This window comes from Diceros bicornis, chromosome 2 (genome assembly GCF_020826845.1).
Source record: "Diceros bicornis minor isolate mBicDic1 chromosome 2, mDicBic1.mat.cur, whole genome shotgun sequence".
NCBI lineage: Eukaryota > Metazoa > Chordata > Mammalia > Perissodactyla > Rhinocerotidae > Diceros > Diceros bicornis.
In genome coordinates, this window is record NC_080741.1 from 31,873,920 (window position 1) to 31,895,560 (window position 21,641).

Sequence of the window (21,641 nt, forward strand, 5' to 3'; positions counted from 1 at the left end):
CTTGGTAACTTATGAAATATTTCATAATGACAAAGAATAAAAAATATTGAAACAATGGTTAGCACTAGATGGCGGAATTACATGTGATTCTAATTTATTTCCTAATTCATTTACCTATTTTTCAAATTCTTCCAAATGACAGAAATTTCTTTCATAATGATAACAAACAATACATGTATTTTTTAAAAATGTATCACTACCAGTAAATTTACTTAAGCAGAGAGCTTTAAAAAATGAACCAGTATTAAAATCTCCTTTTGATGTAAAAAGCTCCACAGGTATATTTAATAGTTCAGAGCTGAGAAATGTTTTTTTTTAATGCAGCCAAAATTTAAAAGCTGAAATTTACACATATCCAAATTATAAGTGCCAGTCAGAAACTGAAATGCAAATAATTACAGCTATAATAGTTATTTCTGTGGATTAAGGTCCTTTTGAAAACACAACCTTAAATAAACCAGGATTATCTGAATGTGTTTATTCAAGCTATTTCTATAAACTACTCTGTGTAGAGCTACATCTAATGATTAATAGATTTATTTTTTAGAGCTGCAACATCTAATTCAATAGCTTTCAAAGATTTTTCTAGAACTGTCTCCGTATTAAATAATGTGCAAAAGCCCAATGTATAGAAGAGGTCAAAACAAAGGCACTTTGTTTGAAGGAGGGGACTGAGTCCTGAGTTCTTGCTTGCTCCACGGAGTATGCCCTCTCTCACACCGTTAATCTCTCTCTGCATTAATGGCTCTCTCCCCTCTGAACACAAACTTGAGGATTCAAGTCTCCTGGTTTCTAACCACCACCCCGACTCTCACATTCTTTCACAGCAGTTTTCTCTACTGGCTAGTGCCATTGTTCTACCTACCATTGCTTGTCACCCCCCTGCAGTCTTGCCTCAACTCTTACCACTCCCCTGATACCACTCTTGGTAATCATTGCCTATCTGCAAATCCAAGAGATATTCTTCAGTCCTTTCCACTGAGTCATGAAATCACCCTATGAAAATGACAGCTCTCAATACTTGGCCTTTCTGCAGTACTAGATGCTGTGGACCTTGGAAAAGCACTGTGCTCCTCCTCAGAAACATTCTCATGTCTTGTTTGACCCTATTTTCTCTTGGCTTTCCTTCTACTTCCTCTCTGCCTACTCCTTCCAAGTCTCTCCCCAAGGCTTCCTCTCTCTGTGTCTGCCCCTTAACTGTTGTGGCTCCTCCAGGTCTCGTTCAGCACCTGTCTGTCTCACAGCCAGTTCCACCCAAATGCTGATGACTATGTCTCCTCACCAACCAGGAACTCTCTCTTGAGGCTCCCAGAATATTTTTGGGTTGCTTATTGGACGTGACAGCCTAACTGCCTTAAAAGTAACTCAAACTCAACATACTCAAAACTAAATTAATCACTTCCCCTTCTTTGAGAATCCTTCCCTATGACTTCTCTAATCACTTAGATGCTGCTGTGGGTTGAACTGTGTCCCCAAAAAGATAGGTTGAAGCCCTAATTTCCAGGACCTATAACTGTGGCCTTATTTGGAAATAGGGTCTTTGCAGATATAATCAAGTTAAGATGAGGTCATACTCGATTAGGGTAGGCCTTAGTCCAATATGACTGGTCTCCTTATAAGAAGAGAAAACAGAGACACAGACATAGACACACATGGAAAATGTGATATGATGATGGAGGTAGAGATTGGAGTGATGTGTCTACAAGTACGCCCACTCCCAGATCTGTCCTGTCCCACCTGCCTCCTGGGCCCTCATCAGCTTGTTCAATGGAGAGTCCCATTTCCTAACACTGACAGCTATCTGGCTCCCTAGGGTGAGCACTGGCCTCCATCATGGATTCCCTCATGGCAGCTTTGGTGAGAGCTACAGCAGCTTCTGCACCCAGGCCTCAGCCAACTGCTGTATGGGAGGCTCTGGCTGCACACCCCTGCTCCCACAATACTTCCAGTGGGGTTGAGTAACACAACCCAGAAGTATAGGGAAGTTAAGGCCTATGGACAAACTTTGACCAAGGAGAGACAGGAGAGGAATTCTTCTCCCTTCTTGCCCCCAATGAACCCTTCTAATGCACAGATTCCTTAAGATCTATCCAGAGACATCCCACATGACCAAGTAACTGGCGGTTTCCTAGTGAAGCTATGGCCAGCTTGGTAACACACCACGTGATATTTACCGCCCTTCCTTCCCTTCCTTGTTTCTTATTTCCCTTTACTCTCGAAGCCCTGGGATTACCACCTCCCAATTCCAATAAAGACCTAACATTTAAGTTCCACTTTCTATGGAACCCCGGCTAAGATAGCAAGTTGTTTAAATATCAGTTTTCCCATTTAAAAGTAGAGATAATGATGGTCCTTCTCATAGGACCACTGAAAATATTATATGAGACAATGCCTGAAATAGTTACTGTTCAGAAAATGTAACTTGTTACTATCAATAGTACATACATGAAGATCTGTCACCATTTTTGCATTCCTCTCCAATTTTGGTGGGGGAAGAGGCAATTGGAGAATGTGTCTGTACCTAATACGCCTCTTTTTTTAATCCTTATTGTGCTCACTAAAAACCATTACTATGCAGCTTGTGCTACAGAGGCATAAAGCTCATTTATGCAGAAAAGGTACTTATTAAAGGCCACTAGGAGGTTTACAGAGTCTCTGAGAGACCCAAGAGTCAAGCTTGGGGGCTATACAGTGAAGAACAATGCCCCCGGGATAGCTTACACCATTGACGCTGGACAATAGACACCAAGACACGAACACCACCATCTTCCACGACCACCAACTTTGCGCTCCTCCCAAATGGACTCTGCCCAACACACGCTCTCTCCCACTTGTCACTTGCAAATCCAAGTCTTGCTGAGGTTATCTGAATGATGGAGTCTAAACCACATGGTGTGCTACAGCTACAAGGGAGGTTATAAAAACACATTTTTCTGCTGACTTGCTTAAGGAGAGGATATTCATAAAGTGGGAAATTCCCCAAACATAGGAAATGTGTTCACAAGGTCATCTGAACAGCCAAGAAATATAACAAATGTCCACTCTATATCTGTCTGAGAAATTGTCCCAAACCAAATAAAATACAGCTCCAAATAAGAAAGACAGACAGAAAGAGAAGGAGGGAGTAGGGGAACAATCTACTTATTGAGGGAATTCTTGCCAAGTATATCTTGTGTCCAGGTAGTCTGTGCCTGGGTGTGAGCACCAGCTATTTCGTGAGTTGACCTAACAGCTGCTGCTGGGGTCACAGTAACAATTTGTGATGCCCTAGGCAAAGTGGGCTAAATGCTTTTAATGCTTTCTGGGTCACCTCTTTCTAGTCCTTAGCCAACTCCACAGAGTAATTAAGACTCAAAGTGAACAGAAGCAAATTCCAATTGGGCTCACTGTTATTTACCAACCATTAGTTAGACATCTTAGAAGAGAACATTACCTGGCCAACAAATATCCATGATATTAAGAAGATAGGGTTTTTACTCTTAGATGAAAAGATATATGAAAATACTTGAAGCAGGAAAACAAATGACTTCTATCAAGTGTGTCCATCCATCACAGTACCAATAAATCTTACTAGCAAACACAGACTCCTAGAATTATGGGCTATTTCCTCTTCTGTGTTACATATGGCTTTTAAATTTTTCCTTTGAAGTTTATATCCTACCTCCTTCCCTTTTTTTTTTTTAAGACTTTTTTTTTTAGAGCAGTTTCAGGTTTACAGCAAAATTGAGAAGAAGGTATGGGGATTTCCCATACACTCCCTGCCCCCACATCCCCTTTCTTTTTTATTCTCATTAATAGCAGGTCCAAATCAGTCCACACCTGGATTATCACAAAAGCCTTCCTCCCTCAAGTGCTTTCATTCATTCATTCACTAAACAAGTATTTACTGTACACCTACATATGCCAAGTCCTCTCTTTTAGAGAGCTTTGCCATAAAAGAACAGAGAAAAGTGGTCAGTAGCTGGAAGAGAAAGAGAAGAATAAGAGTTTGTTTTTTTTTAAGATGGGAAAAACAACAGTATGCTAGTAAATTGGTAGGAATGAGCCAGTGGAGGCGGAGAAATTAATGATGCCTAATTGAGAGGGGGAGAATGGCTGGAGAGATGCCCTGGAGGAAATGGAGACACAAGGAGGGTGGCCTTCTCTAGGACTGCAGAAGCAGAGTCACCTGAAAGCAGGGCCGTTACAGGACACAAGTGCAGGGAGGTAGGAAGACATGGTAGCAGAGCCTGTGGAAGTTCTCTTCTGAGAGCTCCTAGTTTCGCAGTGAAGAAGGGAGCAGGGTCCTCAGTGTAAAGGTTGAAGTTGAAAGTCCTCCCTTCATTAATCCAAACCTCACTCACAGTGAAACACCTCCTCCTCACAAGGCCTCGGCACACATTGACTTCCCATTTCACTAATCTCTTGCAGCGCCTTCAACTACTTGTGTCCTTCACCAGGCTTGCTCTGCTATTCTCCATTGATGTAGCAGCAGAGGGGGGTTGAGAGGAACACTTGGTTCCACAAAAACACATATTATTTGCCATTAATTCATGAGTACAAAGCTTGAAAATACATATCACTAGATAGGTGATACCCATAACCAAGGAAACATAATTTTACTCCTACGACCAGAGCATAAACAGAGAATAATGAACATCTTTTGTTAATCGTATATGAATAGATTAGGAGGAAAGGCCCTATTAATCAGGGAGGTGCCACAGGCATGACTACTCTGCCAGTGGCCCTTGGACACTCTTGAATGCAGAACAGTGTGGCAGTCAATCTGGTCAAAAACTACTTGGTCAAAAAGCATTCGAGTTAAGATTGATCTAGCTTAAACTCTGACGCTGATACATATAAAGGCATAAGAACTTCTCTCTAGCTATTCTTATTTTAATGGTTAAGAAGAAAATTTTGATGAAAAAGAAAATTTCTTTGAGAAAATGAGAAACTGATCGCCAATGAGTATTCCGTGTCATTGGATTTTCCACATATTGATAATCATTTTGCTATAAAAAAACTTTTTTGAGTTCTTATTTCTAATTGATTTTTAGCCGATTTTACATGCCCTGTGTTATATGAATTAAGGAGAAGCTGGAAATAATGTGAATGTCTTAAAGAAGGGGACTGGATGGATAAATTACAATTTATCCAAATAATAGAATACAATACAGATATTAAACCTGAAGATACGGAAAAGTATTCATTAACACCAGTGTGTGTGTGTGTGTGAGCGTGTATGTGTGTGTGTGTAAGTGTGTGTGTTTGCATAGGAAAGGATTTGAAATTGGAATACTAAATCATTTTCCATGAATTTTTTTCCCCTCTTGGGTTGGTAGGATTACGAGTGCTCTTAATGGGAATTTTTTCTTTATTTTCTGCAATGAGAATATACTACTTTTGTAATAAAGAAACAATAGAAGAAACTTTTTAATCAACAAGTTTTGAACTTTTTCAGGATTTGGGGGTTTTGTCATTTTTTTTTTTTTATCCCTATTTCTCATCCTTTAATTTCTACTTCACATTTAGTTCATGACACCTGCCAGATTTGGCAATATTTTCAGATATTTCTGTTTTTAGTAGGATCATAATATATATACTATTGGTAAACTATCTTCTCACTTAACAATATATTGTGGATATGCTTCTAGGTCAACAAATACATTACTACAATAGCACTTACCGTTACTTACCTAACCAACCTAACCAGCGCCCCATTTCACCATACAATAGCCACAATCGCTGACTATGAAGTATGTAATAAAATATCAAATACACAGGGGGAAAAAAAAGAAAAAATTAAAAATAAGTAAAAATATTTATATGTCCAAAAACAATGTAAAAAATTCTGAAAATTAACAATAGATTTTAAAAGTCAGTGATGAGAATATTCATTTATAGTAATTACATATTTTGATTACCACAACCAATTTGCTTTCAATCAAATTCTTTCCAAATTGCCTGAAGTCCAGCTGAGTAGGGAAGCTCCAGGATTGGTGGTGAGGGTAATCATGGGGAAGGAGGAAGGGAAGAAAAGGCAGATCAGAAAATCTTTGGGTACCTTTAGGATTTTAATTTGCTTCAGCAGTCCTGAAGTATATCAGCCCTTATGTGGAGAAAATATATATATTTGAGCTAAAAATGCACCACTGAATTTGCACTTTTAAAAAGGAACTTGGATTCCTGTTCATCAGATGAATTCATGCGGCTTTACTAAGACACTGGAAGGTTTTGTATGAGCAGACTTTTTGTGGATTATCTAGAAGTCTGAATTAAAGGGTTAGGAGTATGAAGAAAGAGGAAAGAATTTTAGAAGAAATGACTTAAAAGAATCTTTCACTATATGAAGAACTATTAAATGGTGAGTAGTAACCAGCTGCTTTCCACAGTCACTAAAATCCAAAAAGAATTTCAAGTCTAATTTCAATTAGACATAAGAACACTTTTGGTTTTTTGGCTTTCTGGCTATAGAAATTGTCATAGGCCCAAAACAATGAAAAGAATTTATAAATCACCTTCCCTGGAGACTTTTTTCCCCTTAACTTGCGAGGAAGACGGTGAAAAATTAAATAGATAAGCACTTCTTATGTCTTGCCTTCAAGAAAGGACACGGATTAAATGTTCTTTTTCAGGTTTCTCTAATCCTACTGCTTTGTGATCTCTATTAAGAGGACTGTAATAAGAACCAATTAACTGTAAATACAGAGAGAAGTCTGGGCAATTAGACAAATGGATTACGTTCACCCAATGATTACACTCCAGCTTTCAAATGATTATCAGGCACTGCCTACTTTGAGTCACAAAGAAAAATTAAATCCAGACCCAACACCCTTGAAATTTCTCATTTTACGTCAACTGCCAATACTTGTCTGTAATAATACTTAAAAAAAAAAAAAATAGCTGGCATATAGGTTGACATCACACATTTTGTATTTTTTATTCAAGCCAAATATCACCAGCTCTTAAAATGCAAGTACATTAACTAAATAAAGTAATTATGGTGATTTCACAGAGAAGGATAATACAGCCTCTCAATTATAATATAATTATACAAATGCCTTTCTCTAATTATAAAGTCACATAAAAATATGCAGTCTTGCTCCTTAACAAAAGACTGATTTTTAAAAGAGCAGTCAAGCAACTTTCAAGTAAACTTTTGACAGTCTTTAACACAAGCTAGTAGATCCTATCTGCTTCTGATTTACAGTTATTACTATCACATCTATCTTTAAATGATCATTACATCACCAGTCTCGTACTGCTATCTTATTTGCAAAGTCAGTCCAGGCAGTAGCAGCCCAGAACTAGAGAGAGGCAGAAGTCTTTTCGGGTGAGATTGTGAAAAAAAATTTCTTAACTCCATCTAATTATGGGGAAAATCTAAAAACAGTTGTCAGGGACCTCTTTAATGACTTCCAACTATCAACATAGAAGAATATGTCCAGAAGAACTTGAGAGAAGTTTAGATTTGTGCAGAGAACAGAATAGGATTGGACATACAACTTCTGCCTGGCTTGCACAGACTTTGAGGCCATGCTGCAAGTGTATCTCTAATGCACCAGTCAGAGCTTTTTCCCTGGTAAGTTGAGGCAGATGCTATAGGTGTCCTCACCTTTATGTCTTCAGAGCACACTGGCCTGAATTCCAACTATTTGCACATTTGCCTGAGGATTTTCTTTAAACCCTTGGGCCTTCTCTGCCTGTATATGACAGGCCTGAAGTGTCAGTGAATTCCTGTACCCCAATGATGAGTAAGAGCTGGTGTATAATCACCCCACACTCTCCTTTTGGGGGGGATCATTGAGTTATGCATTTAAACCCGCTCCCACAGGTTTGAGCTCCAGGAGCCCACAGGCGTAACTTGCTCCGGGAAATTCTCTGTCTGCTGCCTTCCCTTCCCTGTCTCACTTCCCCACTCCCCTACCCCTGTTTCCTTTGATCTCCTCCAGAATAAACCACTTGCACTTGAATCATTGTCTCAGGGTGTGCTTTTGGGGCAACCCAACCTAAGAGACAAGTAAAAGAAACCCAGCAAGGATGGGCAAACAGAAGAATTTATTCACAGGCTTCTGCCAGTGCAGGAGGAGCAAAGCTGAAGCTGGGTCTTGGGGAAAATGGGATCCAGGGGCTGGACATTGCCAGAACTCTCTCTCTTGTTCTCTTCCAGAGTTAGCCTCATTCCTCCAGACTGACTTCTTCATGGCTGCAAACATGGCCACCAAACATTCCTGGGCCTTTCACCTCCCAGCATCGTCTCTTTACTGAGTCCCAGCTAAACACATTCTCAGGGAAGAATTCTAATTGGGTCAGCTTAAATCAAAGAAACACTCCTACTCCCATCATTTTTGCCAACAGGGATGTAAGTGCTAGGACTGGCCTACCTTGGGACAGGTGCCAAGTCTGGGCAGACCATATATGGCCAGGGAGGTAGGATCTCTAAAGCAATGGAACTTACTAAACCAAGTACTTGGAGTGGAGTAAAAGAGAAGAAGTGTTTTCCTAAAGAAGGAGGCTGTTGCTCCCAGCATAATAATAGCTAATGTTTACTGAATCCCTGCTATACTCCAGAAACTACTGCTATCTACCTATCTATCTATCCATCTATCTATTTTTTTAATTCTCATAATGACCCTATGAGGTAGGAACTATGATTATCACCACCTTCTCCCCCATTTCAGATAAGGAAATTGAAGCCCAGAAAAATTAAGTTTCTTGGCCAAAGTCAAACAGGAAGGCATGGAGCCAGAATTAAACCCAGGCAGTCCAGTTCTAGAGTCTGCACTGCGTCGTGTCGGCTCCTAAGGGGAGGGACAGCCCTGCAGGCAAACCCACTGACATCTCATTACTTCTCTCACTGCTGCTGTTTGGGGCATGTTTACTCAGTTTATGGATGAAGCAGGCTTTGTTACAAAAATTGAAAATCAATTCAGAGGAAATAAGGTGAGGGGAGCTGGGTAGACTTAGAGGTAAATGCTTTATGGGGAATAGATAAGGCCTTCTTGAAACTCCAGAGCACTAAGTTGAAATTAGGTAATATATATACATCTTCAAAATTTAACCATCAAATGTGTGGATCCTGGAAGTATCCCTTTCTGCGAAAATGAAGGTTTTGAAATGGTTGGGTATAGCCAATGTGTATCAGAGTTACATATAGTTCACATTTTCAAATCTTTGACATTTTATTATAGGCCACAATATTGTCACAGATTGACAGTTTATTGTTTTGTTTTCATGTGTGTTTTTTTTAAAAATCCTTGCCCAAATGGCAGCTTGAATTTCAAAGTATCAGACTTGCAACTATTATCCTACTATTTTAAAGAAAACAATTTCTGGCACTTCAAAAGAAGGTTTTCTTTTATTGGCATTGTGCTATCGCCTCTCCTAAGATTGTTATGGGATTCTGAAATGCCAAGATTTAAAAATTAATCACTGACATTAAGTTTAAAAAATTAATAATAGTGTAAAGTATTAACATTAGCTAAATAAGTTATGAAATAATTGATTTAAAGGGATATATGATTGGTATGGTCATTTGGAGTCACATTGACAAGAATAAGACAAATTGAACGTAGCACTGCAAAATAACTAAAATGTTTCTTTAATTCCTTTACCTCTGATATGGTAATTTGGCCTTCATATTTCCCAGTTGTTTAAATCCTCTAACATCCCCCACTCTTTCTTTTCTCTGTTTACCCTCATCACTGTTATCTTTTCTCTTCTTCCCTTCTGACCTGTTACCATTTTAGCAGTCAGCCAGACTCGCTTCCAAGCAAGTACTGTCTGAATGGGAGGAAAATATAAGTCACTTTGTATCATCCTTACGTGGTACATAGAATATGGCACAATCATTGCACAGAAAAGTGTAGCGCCCACCACACCCCACAGGCCTTTCCCTCAAGTTCTGCAGGGTAGGTCCCTGTTCTATCCCTGGCTTTCCATATTGTTCCTGGAGACTTTCTATATGCACCGATGGAGACTCATACAAGCATCGCATGGTTTTCTAATCCTTGATCCTTCTACTCTTGATTGATACTTACGTGTGTGTGTGTCTCCCCAAATTAAATTGAATTCCCCTTATAGGAAAGGACTAAGTCATCCGCTCCTGACAAGTAAGTGCTGGGAGATCTACAGAAGGGACAGGTAAAGTAATGAACATATTCGTCTCTCTTCCCTTCCTTTTCTCTGGTTCATTCTGCAGATCTTCTGAAAAACAGCACTTATAAGTGACTGTCAGGCTGAGAGATACCAAGTCGCTCTATAATGCCGATAGGAAAATTCCAGGTCTCCCGCTATCCCAGCATAAATCCCAACCCAGCCAAACCATAGCTCCTGCTCTCCTGTAAATATGCAGAGTCTATTCAGAATTGAACTGAAGGAAGATTTCATTTTCACAATGCAAAAGACAGTCTGGAGCCGTACCAATGCTGGAGGCACAGAGAAATAAAACACGTATTATACGGAGGCAACAAAGGCATTGAGGACACCACAGCAGTGGTGGGCCCTATTCTACTAGTGCCCCGTCCATGCGTGCGCTGGGCCAAACCCTGGAGTTACTTACTGTGTCCATTGTCAATTTAATGCCTCCTGGCTCCTAATGCACCCTTCAGTAAGCAACAGAATTCCTTTAAGTACTTCTCCTTTAAAGTGAGCACCATGTTAAAGCTTTCTCTGTAGATGGTGATAGAGGGACACTGCAAGAGGAAGAGGTTTCCTACAATTTCTGGCATGGGCCAGGGGTAGCCATATAGGCATGAGACGATCCAGTAGAACCTGTCCCAGCCACAGGCCCAGAATGCTATCCCTCTGCAACCCTGCAGCCTCAGGCTGCTGATCACCTTTCTGTAGCCCCCTCAAGACAGAAACCAGAGCACTTGCACAGCCTGCACCCTTGACGGACTCCTGCTCGTGCAGTTCCTGGACTCACTCCAACGCTGTGGCCCTCGAACCCTAAAGGCCTTTTACCACCATGGAAAGCCAAACTCCTGCCTACGGTGCCTGCCAGCCTCTGTGTCAGCACATCCAGAGTAGGTCACAATAATGGCTGCTGCCAGTGTCTCAGACCCTGGGGAATGGGCCCAGCCACCTCCTGTCTCTCCAGGATGTATTCTGAGCTTAGTAAGTGTACATGCCCACTCCATGTGGTACTGATCCCCTGCTCCTCCAGCTGTACTGCAGAGGGTTGCTTCTTGCTTGCCCAGCAGTTCCAGACCAGCTCCAGCCTGGACCATCCAGCCTACTTCTCTGCTGGCCACTGGGCTGAACCACACCTTCAGCAATGAGGTCTTAACCTCTTCCAAGTCTGGCCTTCCTTGAGTGCTTTCCCTCAGCCTGAAGATACCATGCAGAGACTCCTTACATTTTATAGCTATTGTTTTATCATAGTTAACAATTCTTTATTAAACTTCCCGCATTTCACTCACTGTGTCATTTCTATCTCCTGATTGGATCCAACTGCTATACTTCATTCTGAGCGGATTTGGGGCTGAAGTGCCAATTGTTAGGGTTTAAAATAGACTATTTCTTTGTATCATAGCTCTTAACTCCGGGAGCCGCTTAGGGAATTATGCTTATTTTTGACTGAACTACAGTGCTACATTTTGGTTTATTGAATATGGCCACAAATTCTGTGTATCTCCTTCCATCTAAAACCAAATGTACTTCTTAGCCCATCCCTTGAATTTGGACTGGCCTGAACTTGTTTTGACCAATAGAATATGGCAGGAGGGATGTGAAATGATGTCCAAGGCTGGCCCTTGAGAGATCTTGCAGCTTCCACTTTTGCCTTCTTGGAATGCTGCTCCAACACAGTCATATAAACAAAAGGCTACCTGGATGAGATCCAAGGTGCCCTAGCCAAGTGTCAACACCCACTGCCAGAAACATGAGGCCATTCTGGACCTTCCAGCTGAGCCAATAATTCAGCTGCATGCATCCACATGAGTGAGCCCAGGGGAACCCACAGAGGAACCACCTGGCAAACCCACACAAACTATTGTTAAGCAACTAAATTTCAGGATGATTTTTTTCTATTACAATAGATAACCAAAATATATATATTCCCATCATCAAATAATTATCCTAATTTCTTCATTATTCAATAAATTAACTTGTGTTAAGTACAGGAGGACATTTCTTTGGGCCAAACCACCCCCCTCAGAAAAACATGTTAAGTAAGACATCTGACCATTCTGTATTCCCTCTCAGATCTCCTTCCAAAAGGAAATGTGGAATATTCTACATAACGACTTAGATATCAAATATTTTAAATGACAAACTAGACAAATAACTTGAATAAATATGGAGAAAGAAATCCACTGTTTACAGACTCATGTTTACTTGTAAAACTAAAGACTAAAAAGGTAATGAAAAAAGATTTAGAAACTGAAGATAAGTGATTTGGAATTACCAGTCGATTATAAAGAAGCGAGGGCTTCCTTCCGCTGACAAAATCAGCCTGAGAGCTCCTTTTCTTGCTTTTTGTGCCAGTGGGGAGTTCAGAACAAATCAGACTCTAAAAATCCACAATGTACGTGGCATTATACATCTACACTCAGACTTTTAATCTCGGCTAAATCAAGTGTTTAATATTGTCAGAAACATACAAAATGCAAACTAGCCATAACCTAACTATATACTTTTTAAGGTTCTTTTTTTTCCCATCCATATACTTTCTGGGGTGTTAGTAGATTCAAAGACACTACAACATCAAAATTATATGAAACTATTAATGTTCTTAACTTGGAATTTTTTTTTTCTTTTCTAGAAACTCTGTAACTTTTCATTTTGAATTCAGAAAGTGTCTCTGGACATTATTAAGTCTGCCATCAGTATTTAAAACTTATCTAAAATTTTTAAAAAGTGTTGAGTGATGAGAAAACAAGTGTGGAAATTAGGAAAATTTAAAACAAGAATTTTTAGTTGAACAAAAGTAAAACATGGCAAGTAATAAATGTATAATGAAGGCTACCTGGAATGTATGCATTCTAAAGAACACATCACAACATCCCTGAAACCATCCACAGTGCAATATTTCTAATTCTTGACACGTAAGTTCAGTCTACCAGTGATTTACTATTCAGTCAGCAGCAGCACAGCAGAGTGGTTAAGAATACACAGTCCTGGAGCCAGGCTGTCTGGATTTGAAGCCCAGCTCCTTCACTTCCTAGCTGCGTGATTTTGGCCAAGATCACTTAACCTCCCTAATGATTACTTAAGATAGTACACCCATCTAAAAGGAAGTTGGAAGATTAAATGGCTTAATATTTATAGAGCACTTAGAACAGTGCCTACCAGTTAGCAAACTCTATACAAGCGCTTGATAAATAAAAATATGTGGTTAGCAACATAATTCTAGACATTACGGGGTGGAGCATCATTAACATATGCTCTCTAGTAGTTTCTATTTAGCAGTTTCTAGTTAAATTCACGAGACCATAGGACCTATTCTCTTGAGTCTTTGAGATGTATTTAGAGTTCAATTTGTGCCATTAAATCCTGAGTTCACTCAAAATCCCCTCCCACCTCACCTAAGCTGATGATGTAATAAAACAATTCTCTGCGTGTGTCTGTGTGTGTGTGTGCATTTAAGGATCCTCAGGGGGCTGAGGGCAGAGAGGTAAATCTTATCCACTGGGCCACAGAACAGCCATAAAAAGAAGTAATTCCAGGCAAAAGCATCCTCCAATCCCACCTGCTCAAGGTACCACTATCGAAAGTTCTGTTTCTATATGTTCCCCATCTTAGCACACTAAGAGTATCTTCCTTCCCTTACATACTCCTCAGCTGCTTGGGCCTGGCTGCTAGAAAAATCCTAGTCCCTACTATAACCAAAACAGCTATGCAGGGAGCAAATATAGAGACAGGGAGGGAGAAGGAGCTATAAACAAACACAGCATAAGTAATTTTTCTCTATTGTGACTATTACGAAATGAATCTGATTCTTAGACACAATACAATTTACATATTCAAATGAGCACTATCCTTTCAAACTTTAGACTAACAGTAAATAACAATCACTATTACCTAGTGAGCGCTCACCATATGTCAGCCAGGTGCTGTTCCATGCACTTGACACAAATCCCCTCGTTTAATCTCACAACAAGCCTAGGAGGTGAGCACTGTTAATACCCCCAGATTACAGATGAGGAAACTGAGGCACAGAGAAGTTCAATAATTTATAACTCTCAACAGTAAACCTAGGACATAAACCCAGGTAGTCTGATTCCAGAACCTGTGCTCTTAATAATGACCCTACCAACCTGCCGTTCAATATTTACTTCTTTTTCCAATTATACTCTTATTTTTGAAAATTCCTCTTCATCAATTTCCCAGGGCCAAACTACTGGTCATAGAAGAATACTTATCTCAGTAATTTATAATCGTCCCACATTTTATTTTTAAAAAATGACAACATCCTACTTGATCCTATTATTCACTGTTCTAGTAAGGATGGAAGATATAAAGATAAAATAAATAAATGAAAAAAAAAACAAAATAAAACAGACCTGGCACCAAGGTACTTACTGTTTCAAACTAAAAACATTCACTCCAGGGTTCATTGAGGCAAAAGTCAGAAAAGTTCAAAGATATATTAGTGCTTTGGAACCTGATAAAAATGCACATGGATTTTAGTCACATTAAAATGCAGAGTATGGTATATATGTGTATATATATATATATATACATATATATATATATATATATATATACACATATACAATGGAATACTATTCAACCATAAAAAAGAAGGAAATTCCTGGCATTTGTAAAAACATGGACGAACCTGGAGGAAATTATGCTAAGTGAAATAAACCAGACAGAGAAGGACAAAAAAAAAAAAGCCACTATCATAGAAACAGAGAGTAGAATGGGGGTTGCCAGGGGCTTGGGGGTGGTGGAAATGGGGAGATGTTGGTCAGAGTACAAAATTTCACCTATAGGAAGGATAAGTTTTGAGAACAGAATGTACAGCATGGTGACTATAGCTAATAATATAGTATTATATACTTAAAAGTTGCTGAGAGTAGATCTTAAGCATTCTTAACAACAAAAAAGAGGTAACTACGTGAGGTGATGGATGTGTCAATTATCCTGATCTTGGTAATCATCCCACATTGTATATATCTATCAAATCATCACATTGTACACTTTAAATATATGCATTTATATTTGTCAATTATTCCCATTTACTCCTCAACAAAGTTTTAAAAAAGACATTTTCAGACAAAAAAAACAGAATGATTTATTTTCATGTTAATAATTCAAATGTTTATTAGGATTCTGGCTGTCTGCTCCTGTAGGTTTTGGGGAAACGACAGTGAACAAAACAGACAACAGCCCTCCTCTTACGGAGTATATGTTTTAGTGGGAGAGACACGATAAACCAATTAAAATATGACATAATGTTGGATAAAAGCAAGTGTTATGAAGAAACAAAGCAAGGTAAAGGGATAGAGTCTGAAGGAGGTTGCTCTTTGGGGCAGGGGGTCAGGAAAACCTCTCTACAGAAGTGACATTTAAGCAGAGACCAGAGGAAGTAAGCAAGTAAACTCTGCAGCTACGCGGAGGGAGAGCATTCCACATATGGCATTTTGAAGATCTGAAGAAACAGCCAAGGGAGAGAGTGATAGGGGATGAAAACTTTGTTACAGTAGAAAGGAGTAATTTTCTTTATAGGACATTATTTCAGGTACTGTTCATAATCATGCAAGTATTGGATCTCTCATATAGTAAATAGCTCCTGTGAGCCTATATGATACCAGACTCTGGGCTCACTGCTGGAGATAGTAGTGAACAAAACCATAGCGGCCTATCACAAAATAAATGAAAAACTCAACCTTGTGAAGGAAAAGGGCATAGAGTGTGTAGACCAGGGGAAACGTGCCCTCTATCTAGGGGGATTTGCCTGAGGAGGCTACATTCCAGCTGAGAGGTGAAGGATAAGTAAGAGTTAGACAGAAGATAAGTGGAAAAGAGTACTCTAGACAAAGGGAGCCACATGTGCAAAAGCCTTGTGGTCAGAGGGAGCACAGATGGAACAGCCAGGAACTGCTAGAGTAAAGTCTGGATTGAGGTAAAGCTGGATGACTTGGCAGAGGCTAAACCATGCAAGGTTGTATGCTTGCAGCCATATTGAAGAGTTGGTCTTTAGACTGTGAGCTACTGGAAGCTACCAAAGTGTTTTAAGCCATTTAAGAGTTTCAGAGGAGAGAAGTCAAGGTGGCGGTGTAAGCAGACTCTGAACTCACCTCCTCCCGCGGACACAGCCAATTTACAACTACTCGTGGAAAAATTACCCCTGAGAGAGAACTGAAAACTGGATAGGAGGAACTCCTGCAACAAACGACAATCCTAATTGAGGTGGAAGAGGCAGAAACTCCCTTCTGGAGAGAAAAAATGCCACCTTCACAAGCTGCCAGCTTCATGGCCACCGTGGAGCAGCCCAAAGGTCCACAGCCTCCCTGGAGGAGCAGGGCCCTGAGCCGGGGAGTGCCCCTGCTGTAGGCACTTTGTGGACCCAGTAAAATCGAGACAAGTGGCATAATATCTGACTTTGCCTGCTACTAAAACATTAGGGAGTACCCCGAGAAAAACTGGTTCACAAAGAAATTAAAACCGGCTCTTAAAGGGCCCATGCACAAATTCACCTGTTTCAGAAAGCAACCTAAAATCACCAGAAAGAAAGATGCACAGTGCTTTGGGGAAAAGAGACTCACCTAATAGGCTCTGAGTGCATTGCAGTGAGAGGTGAGACCTCTCCAGGGACTGGGACATTGGCGACGGCCATTGTTGTGGTCTGGTGTGGGTGTGCTGATACAGACACCATTGGAGTTCTTCCTGGGGCCTGCTAGTCTGGGGTCTGCCCCATCCACTAGAGCACCGACTTAATCCAGCTCAGCCAGGGCAGGCGGCCCACCCTAGAGACTGGCCTCACCCAACAACAAGCCCTCAGGCAACTTGTGGGCCTGCATAGATTGGTGACTGGATTCTCAGCAGCCTGGTGACTGAGCCTACTTCAGTGGGGCAGAGCGTGCACAAGGAGCGAGTGGAGCATGTGGGGCTCCTGCCGTGGAGAGACTGGGTCCACTTCAGGAGGTCGGGGCGCGCACACGGGGCAGGACTGTGTTGACTGTGTGTGTGGACCTGTGGGCGGCGGGGCTTGTCAGCTGCAGAAGACTTGTGCTTCTCAAAGACCCACATATGGTGTTTGCCCCACCTTCCAAAGCCTGAAACAATTGGGTGCTCCTGTGCCTGAGGCAAGCCCCACCCACCTGCAATCCTCAGAGAGCTGACAAGAGATCTATAGGCTGGAGGCTTATAGCAATTATAAACCCCTGAGCCTAACAACCTGCCACACTGGGGGCCTACTCACTTAAAAGAAATACTGCAACACAAATGTGCTATTAGAACTCATAGCCAACTGTGCTGGGGCTCCCCACACCTGATAAAGAGACTGAAGGGCCCACAAAACTACAAGCAGCTGAGCATTACAACAGCTGGCCAGGAGCATAACTCAGCCTCCCTGGACACCTACAGGGAGAGCAAACATGCCACAACAGAAGGACACACGTAGCCCACACAGGAGTCACTCCTGGAACATTGAGAACTGAGGGAAGCACAGTGCAGACCTCAGAAGGCATCACTTATATAAGGTCACCTATCCAAGAGCAGGAGACATAGCTGACCTACCTAATATGTAGACACAAGCACAGGGAAAGAGGCAAAATGAGGAGGCAAAGGAATACGTTCCAAGTAAGGGAACAGGACAAAACCCCAGAAAAGGAACTAAGTGAAACAGAAATGAGCAACCTATCCGACAAAGAGTTCAAACAAAGAGTGTTAAGGATGCTCACTGATCTTGGGAGAAGAATGGATGAACTCAGTGAGAATGTCAACAAAGAAATGGAAGATATAAAAAAGAACCAATCAGAAATGAAGAATATAATACTGGAAATGAAAAATTCACTAGAGGGTCTCAAAAGCAGAGTAGAGGATGCAGAAGAACAGATCTGCGAGCTGGACAAAAGACTAGAAGAAATCACCCAAGCTGAACAGATAAAAGAAAAAGGAATTAAAAAGAGTGAGGACAGTCTAAGGGACCTCTGGGACAACATCAAGCACACTAACATCTGTGTTATAGGTGTCCCAGAAGGAGAAGAGGAAGACAAAGGGGCAGAGAATCAATTTAAAGAAATAATGGATGAAAACTTCCCTAACCTAAGGAAGGAAACAGACATCCAGGTACAGGAAGCACAGAGAGCACCAAACAAGATAAACCCAAAGAGGCCCACACCAAGACACATCATAATCAAAATGTCCAGAATTAAAGATAAAGAGAGAATCCTAAAAGCCGCAAGAGAAAGACAAGTTACATACAAAGGAAACCCCATAAGGTTATCAGCTGACTACTCAGCAGGAACCTTGCAGGCTAGAAGAGAGTGGCACAATAGATTAAAGTGCTAAAAGGAAAAAACTTACAGCCAAGAATACTCTACCCGGCAAGGTTATCATTCAAAATGGAAGGAGAGATCAAAAGTTTCCCAGATAAGCAAAAATTAAAGGAGTTTGTCACCAAGAAACCAGTACCACAAGAAATGCTAAAGGGACTTATTTAAGGGGAAAAGAGAAGACCACAAATAGGAAAAATTATCTATTTCCATGATAAGAGGGTAATGGATACAAATGCAGAAAATGAGGTTAGATATAATATCAAAAACATAAAATGTGGGGGGAGGGGAGTTAAAGAGTAGAGATTTCAGACAGACGTCAAACTAAAGAGACCATCAATTCTGTATATGGACCCCATGGTAATCACAAACCAGAAACCTATAATAAATACACAAAAAACTAAGAGAAAGGAACCCAAACATAATACTAAAGAAAGCCATCAAACCACAAGGGAGGATAGTAAGAGAAGAAGAAAGGAACAGAGAAGGACTACTAAAACACTAAGAAAAAAAAAAAGTTAAAAAATGGCAGTAAGTACATACTTATCAATAGCTACTTTAAATGTCAATGGACTAAATGCGCCAATTAAAAGGCATAGGGTGGCTTATTGGATTAAAAAACAAGACCCATATATATGCTGCATACAAGAGACACACTTCAGACCTAAAGACACTCACAAACTGAAAGTGAAGGGATGGAAAAAGATAGTCCACGCAAATGGCAATGAAAAGAAAGCTGGGGTAGCAATACTTATATCAGACAAAATAGACTTTAAAACAAAAACTGTAAAAAGAGACAAAGAAGGGCATTACATAATGATCAAGGGAACAATCCAACAAGAGGATATAACACTTGTAAATATCTATGCACCCAATGTAGGAGCACCTAAATATATGAAGCAATTATTAACAGACATAAAAAGAGAAATACACAGTAACACAATAATAGTAGGGGATTTGAACACTCCATTTACACCAACGGATAGATCATCCAAACAGAAGATCAATAAGGAAACAATGGCCTTAAATGACACACTAGAACAGATGGACCTAGTAGATATATACAGAACATTCCATCCAAAAACCAAAGAATACACGTTCTTTTCAAATGCACATGGAACATTCTCCAGGATTGATCACATATTAGGCCACAAAACAAGTCTACATAAATTTAAGAGGATTGAAATAGTACCAAGCATCTTTTCTGACCACAACGGTATGAAACTAGAAATCAACTGTAGGAAGAAAATCAAAGAAGCCACAAATATGTGGAGATTAAACAAAATGCTACTGAACGATTGGGTCAATGGAGAAATTAAAAAATACCTGGAAACAAATGAAAATGAAAATACGACATGCCAGAATTTACGGGATACAGCAACAGTGGTTCTAAGAGGGAAGTTTATAGCAATACAGGACTATCTCGACAAACAAGAACAATCTCAAATAAACAATCTAACAATCCACCTAAAGGAACTGGAAAAAGAAGAACAAACAAAGCCCCAAACCAGTAGTAGAAGGGAAATAATAAAAATCAGAGCAGAAGTAAAGGAAATAGAGACTAAAAAAACAAGAGAAAAAATTAATAAAACCAAGCTCTGTTTCTGTGAAAAGATAAACAAAAATGACAAATTTTTAGCTAGATTCACCAAGAAAAAGAGAGAAGGCTCAAATAAGTAAAATCAGAAATGAAAGAGGAGAAATTACAACCAACACCTCCGAAATACAAAAGATTATAAGAGAATACTATGAAAAGCTATATGCCAACAAATTCAACAATCTGGAAGAAATGATAAATTCTTAGAATCATACAACCTTCCAAACCTGGATCAAGAAGAAATAGAGAATTTGAATAGACCAAACACCAGTAAGGAGATCAAAACAGTAATCAAAAACCTCCCCAAAAATAAAAGTCCGGGACAAGATGGCTTCCCTGGTGAACTCTGTCAAACATTCAAAGAAGACTTAATACCTATCCTTCTCAAACTCTTCCAAAAAATTGAGCGGGGGGGATGCTCCCTAACTCATTCTATGAAGCTGACATTACCCTGATACCAAAACCAGAAAAGGACTACACAAAAAAAGAAAATCACAGGCCAATATCACTGATGAACATTGATGCAAAAATCCTCAACAAAATACTAGCAAATCACATACAACAATACAATAAAAAGATTATACACCATGATCAAGTGGGATTTATTCCAGGGATGCAGGGATTTCAACATTCGCAAATCAATCAACGTAATACACCACATTAATAAAATGAAGAATAAAAATCACATGATCATCTCAATAGATGCAGAGAAAGCACTTGACAAGATACAGCATCCATTTATGATAAAAACTCTGAATAAAATGGGGATAGAAAGAAAGTACCTCAACATAATAAAGGCCATATATGACAAACCCACAGCTAATATCATCCTCAATGGTGAAAAACTGAAAGCTATCCCTCTAAGAACAGGAACCAGACAAGGATGCCCACTCTCACCACTCCTATTTAACATAGTATTGGAAGTCCTAGCCAGAGCAATCAGGCAAGAAAAAGAAATAAAAGGGATCCAAATTAGAAAGGAAGAAGTGAAACTGTCACTATTTGCAGATGACATGATTTTATACATAGAATACCCTAAAGAATCCACCAAAAAACTTTTAGAAGTAATAAACGAATACGGTAAAATTGCAGGATACAAAATCAACATACAAAAATCAGTTGCATTTCTATACACTAACAACGAAGTAGCAGAAAGAGAAATTAAGAATACAATCCCATTTACAATTACAACAAAAAGAATAATATACCTAGGAATAAACTTAACCAACGAGGTGAAAGATCTGAACAGTGAAAACTATAAAACATTGCTGAAAGAAATTGAAGAAGACACAAAGAAATGGAAAGATATTCCGTGCTCTTGGATTGGAAGAATTAACATAGTTAAGATGTCCATACTTCCTAAAGCAATCTATAGATTCACTGCAATCCCTGTCAAAGTTCCAACAACATTTTTCACAGAAATAGAACAAAGAATCCTAAAATTTATATGGAACAACAAAAGACCCCGAATAGCTAATGGAATCCTGAGAAAAAAGAACAAAGCTGGAGGTATTACACTCCCCGATTTCAAAATATACTACAAAGCTATAGTAACCAAAACAGTATGGTACTGGCACAAAAACAGACACACAGATCAATGGAATAGAATCGAAAGC

The 21,641-nt window shown here is 39.8% G+C and overlaps 1 protein-coding gene across 7 annotated transcripts in view; it reads right to left on the reverse strand.

The window, feature by feature from the left end:
• Positions 1–21,641, reverse strand: part of NEK10 (NIMA related kinase 10) — a 218,789-nt gene that overhangs the window by 101,813 nt on the left and 95,335 nt on the right. The window contains exon 1 of one of the 7 annotated variants that reach the window (XM_058554020.1): positions 16,698–16,749. The exons of the other annotated variants lie outside the window; for them this stretch is intronic. Within the exon in view, the coding sequence (XP_058410003.1) occupies positions 16,698–16,717 (20 nt within the window). The 5' untranslated portion in view covers positions 16,718–16,749. Of the gene's footprint in view, positions 1–16,697; positions 16,750–21,641 lie in introns of those variants that run through there. 7 annotated transcript variants of the gene reach the window in all.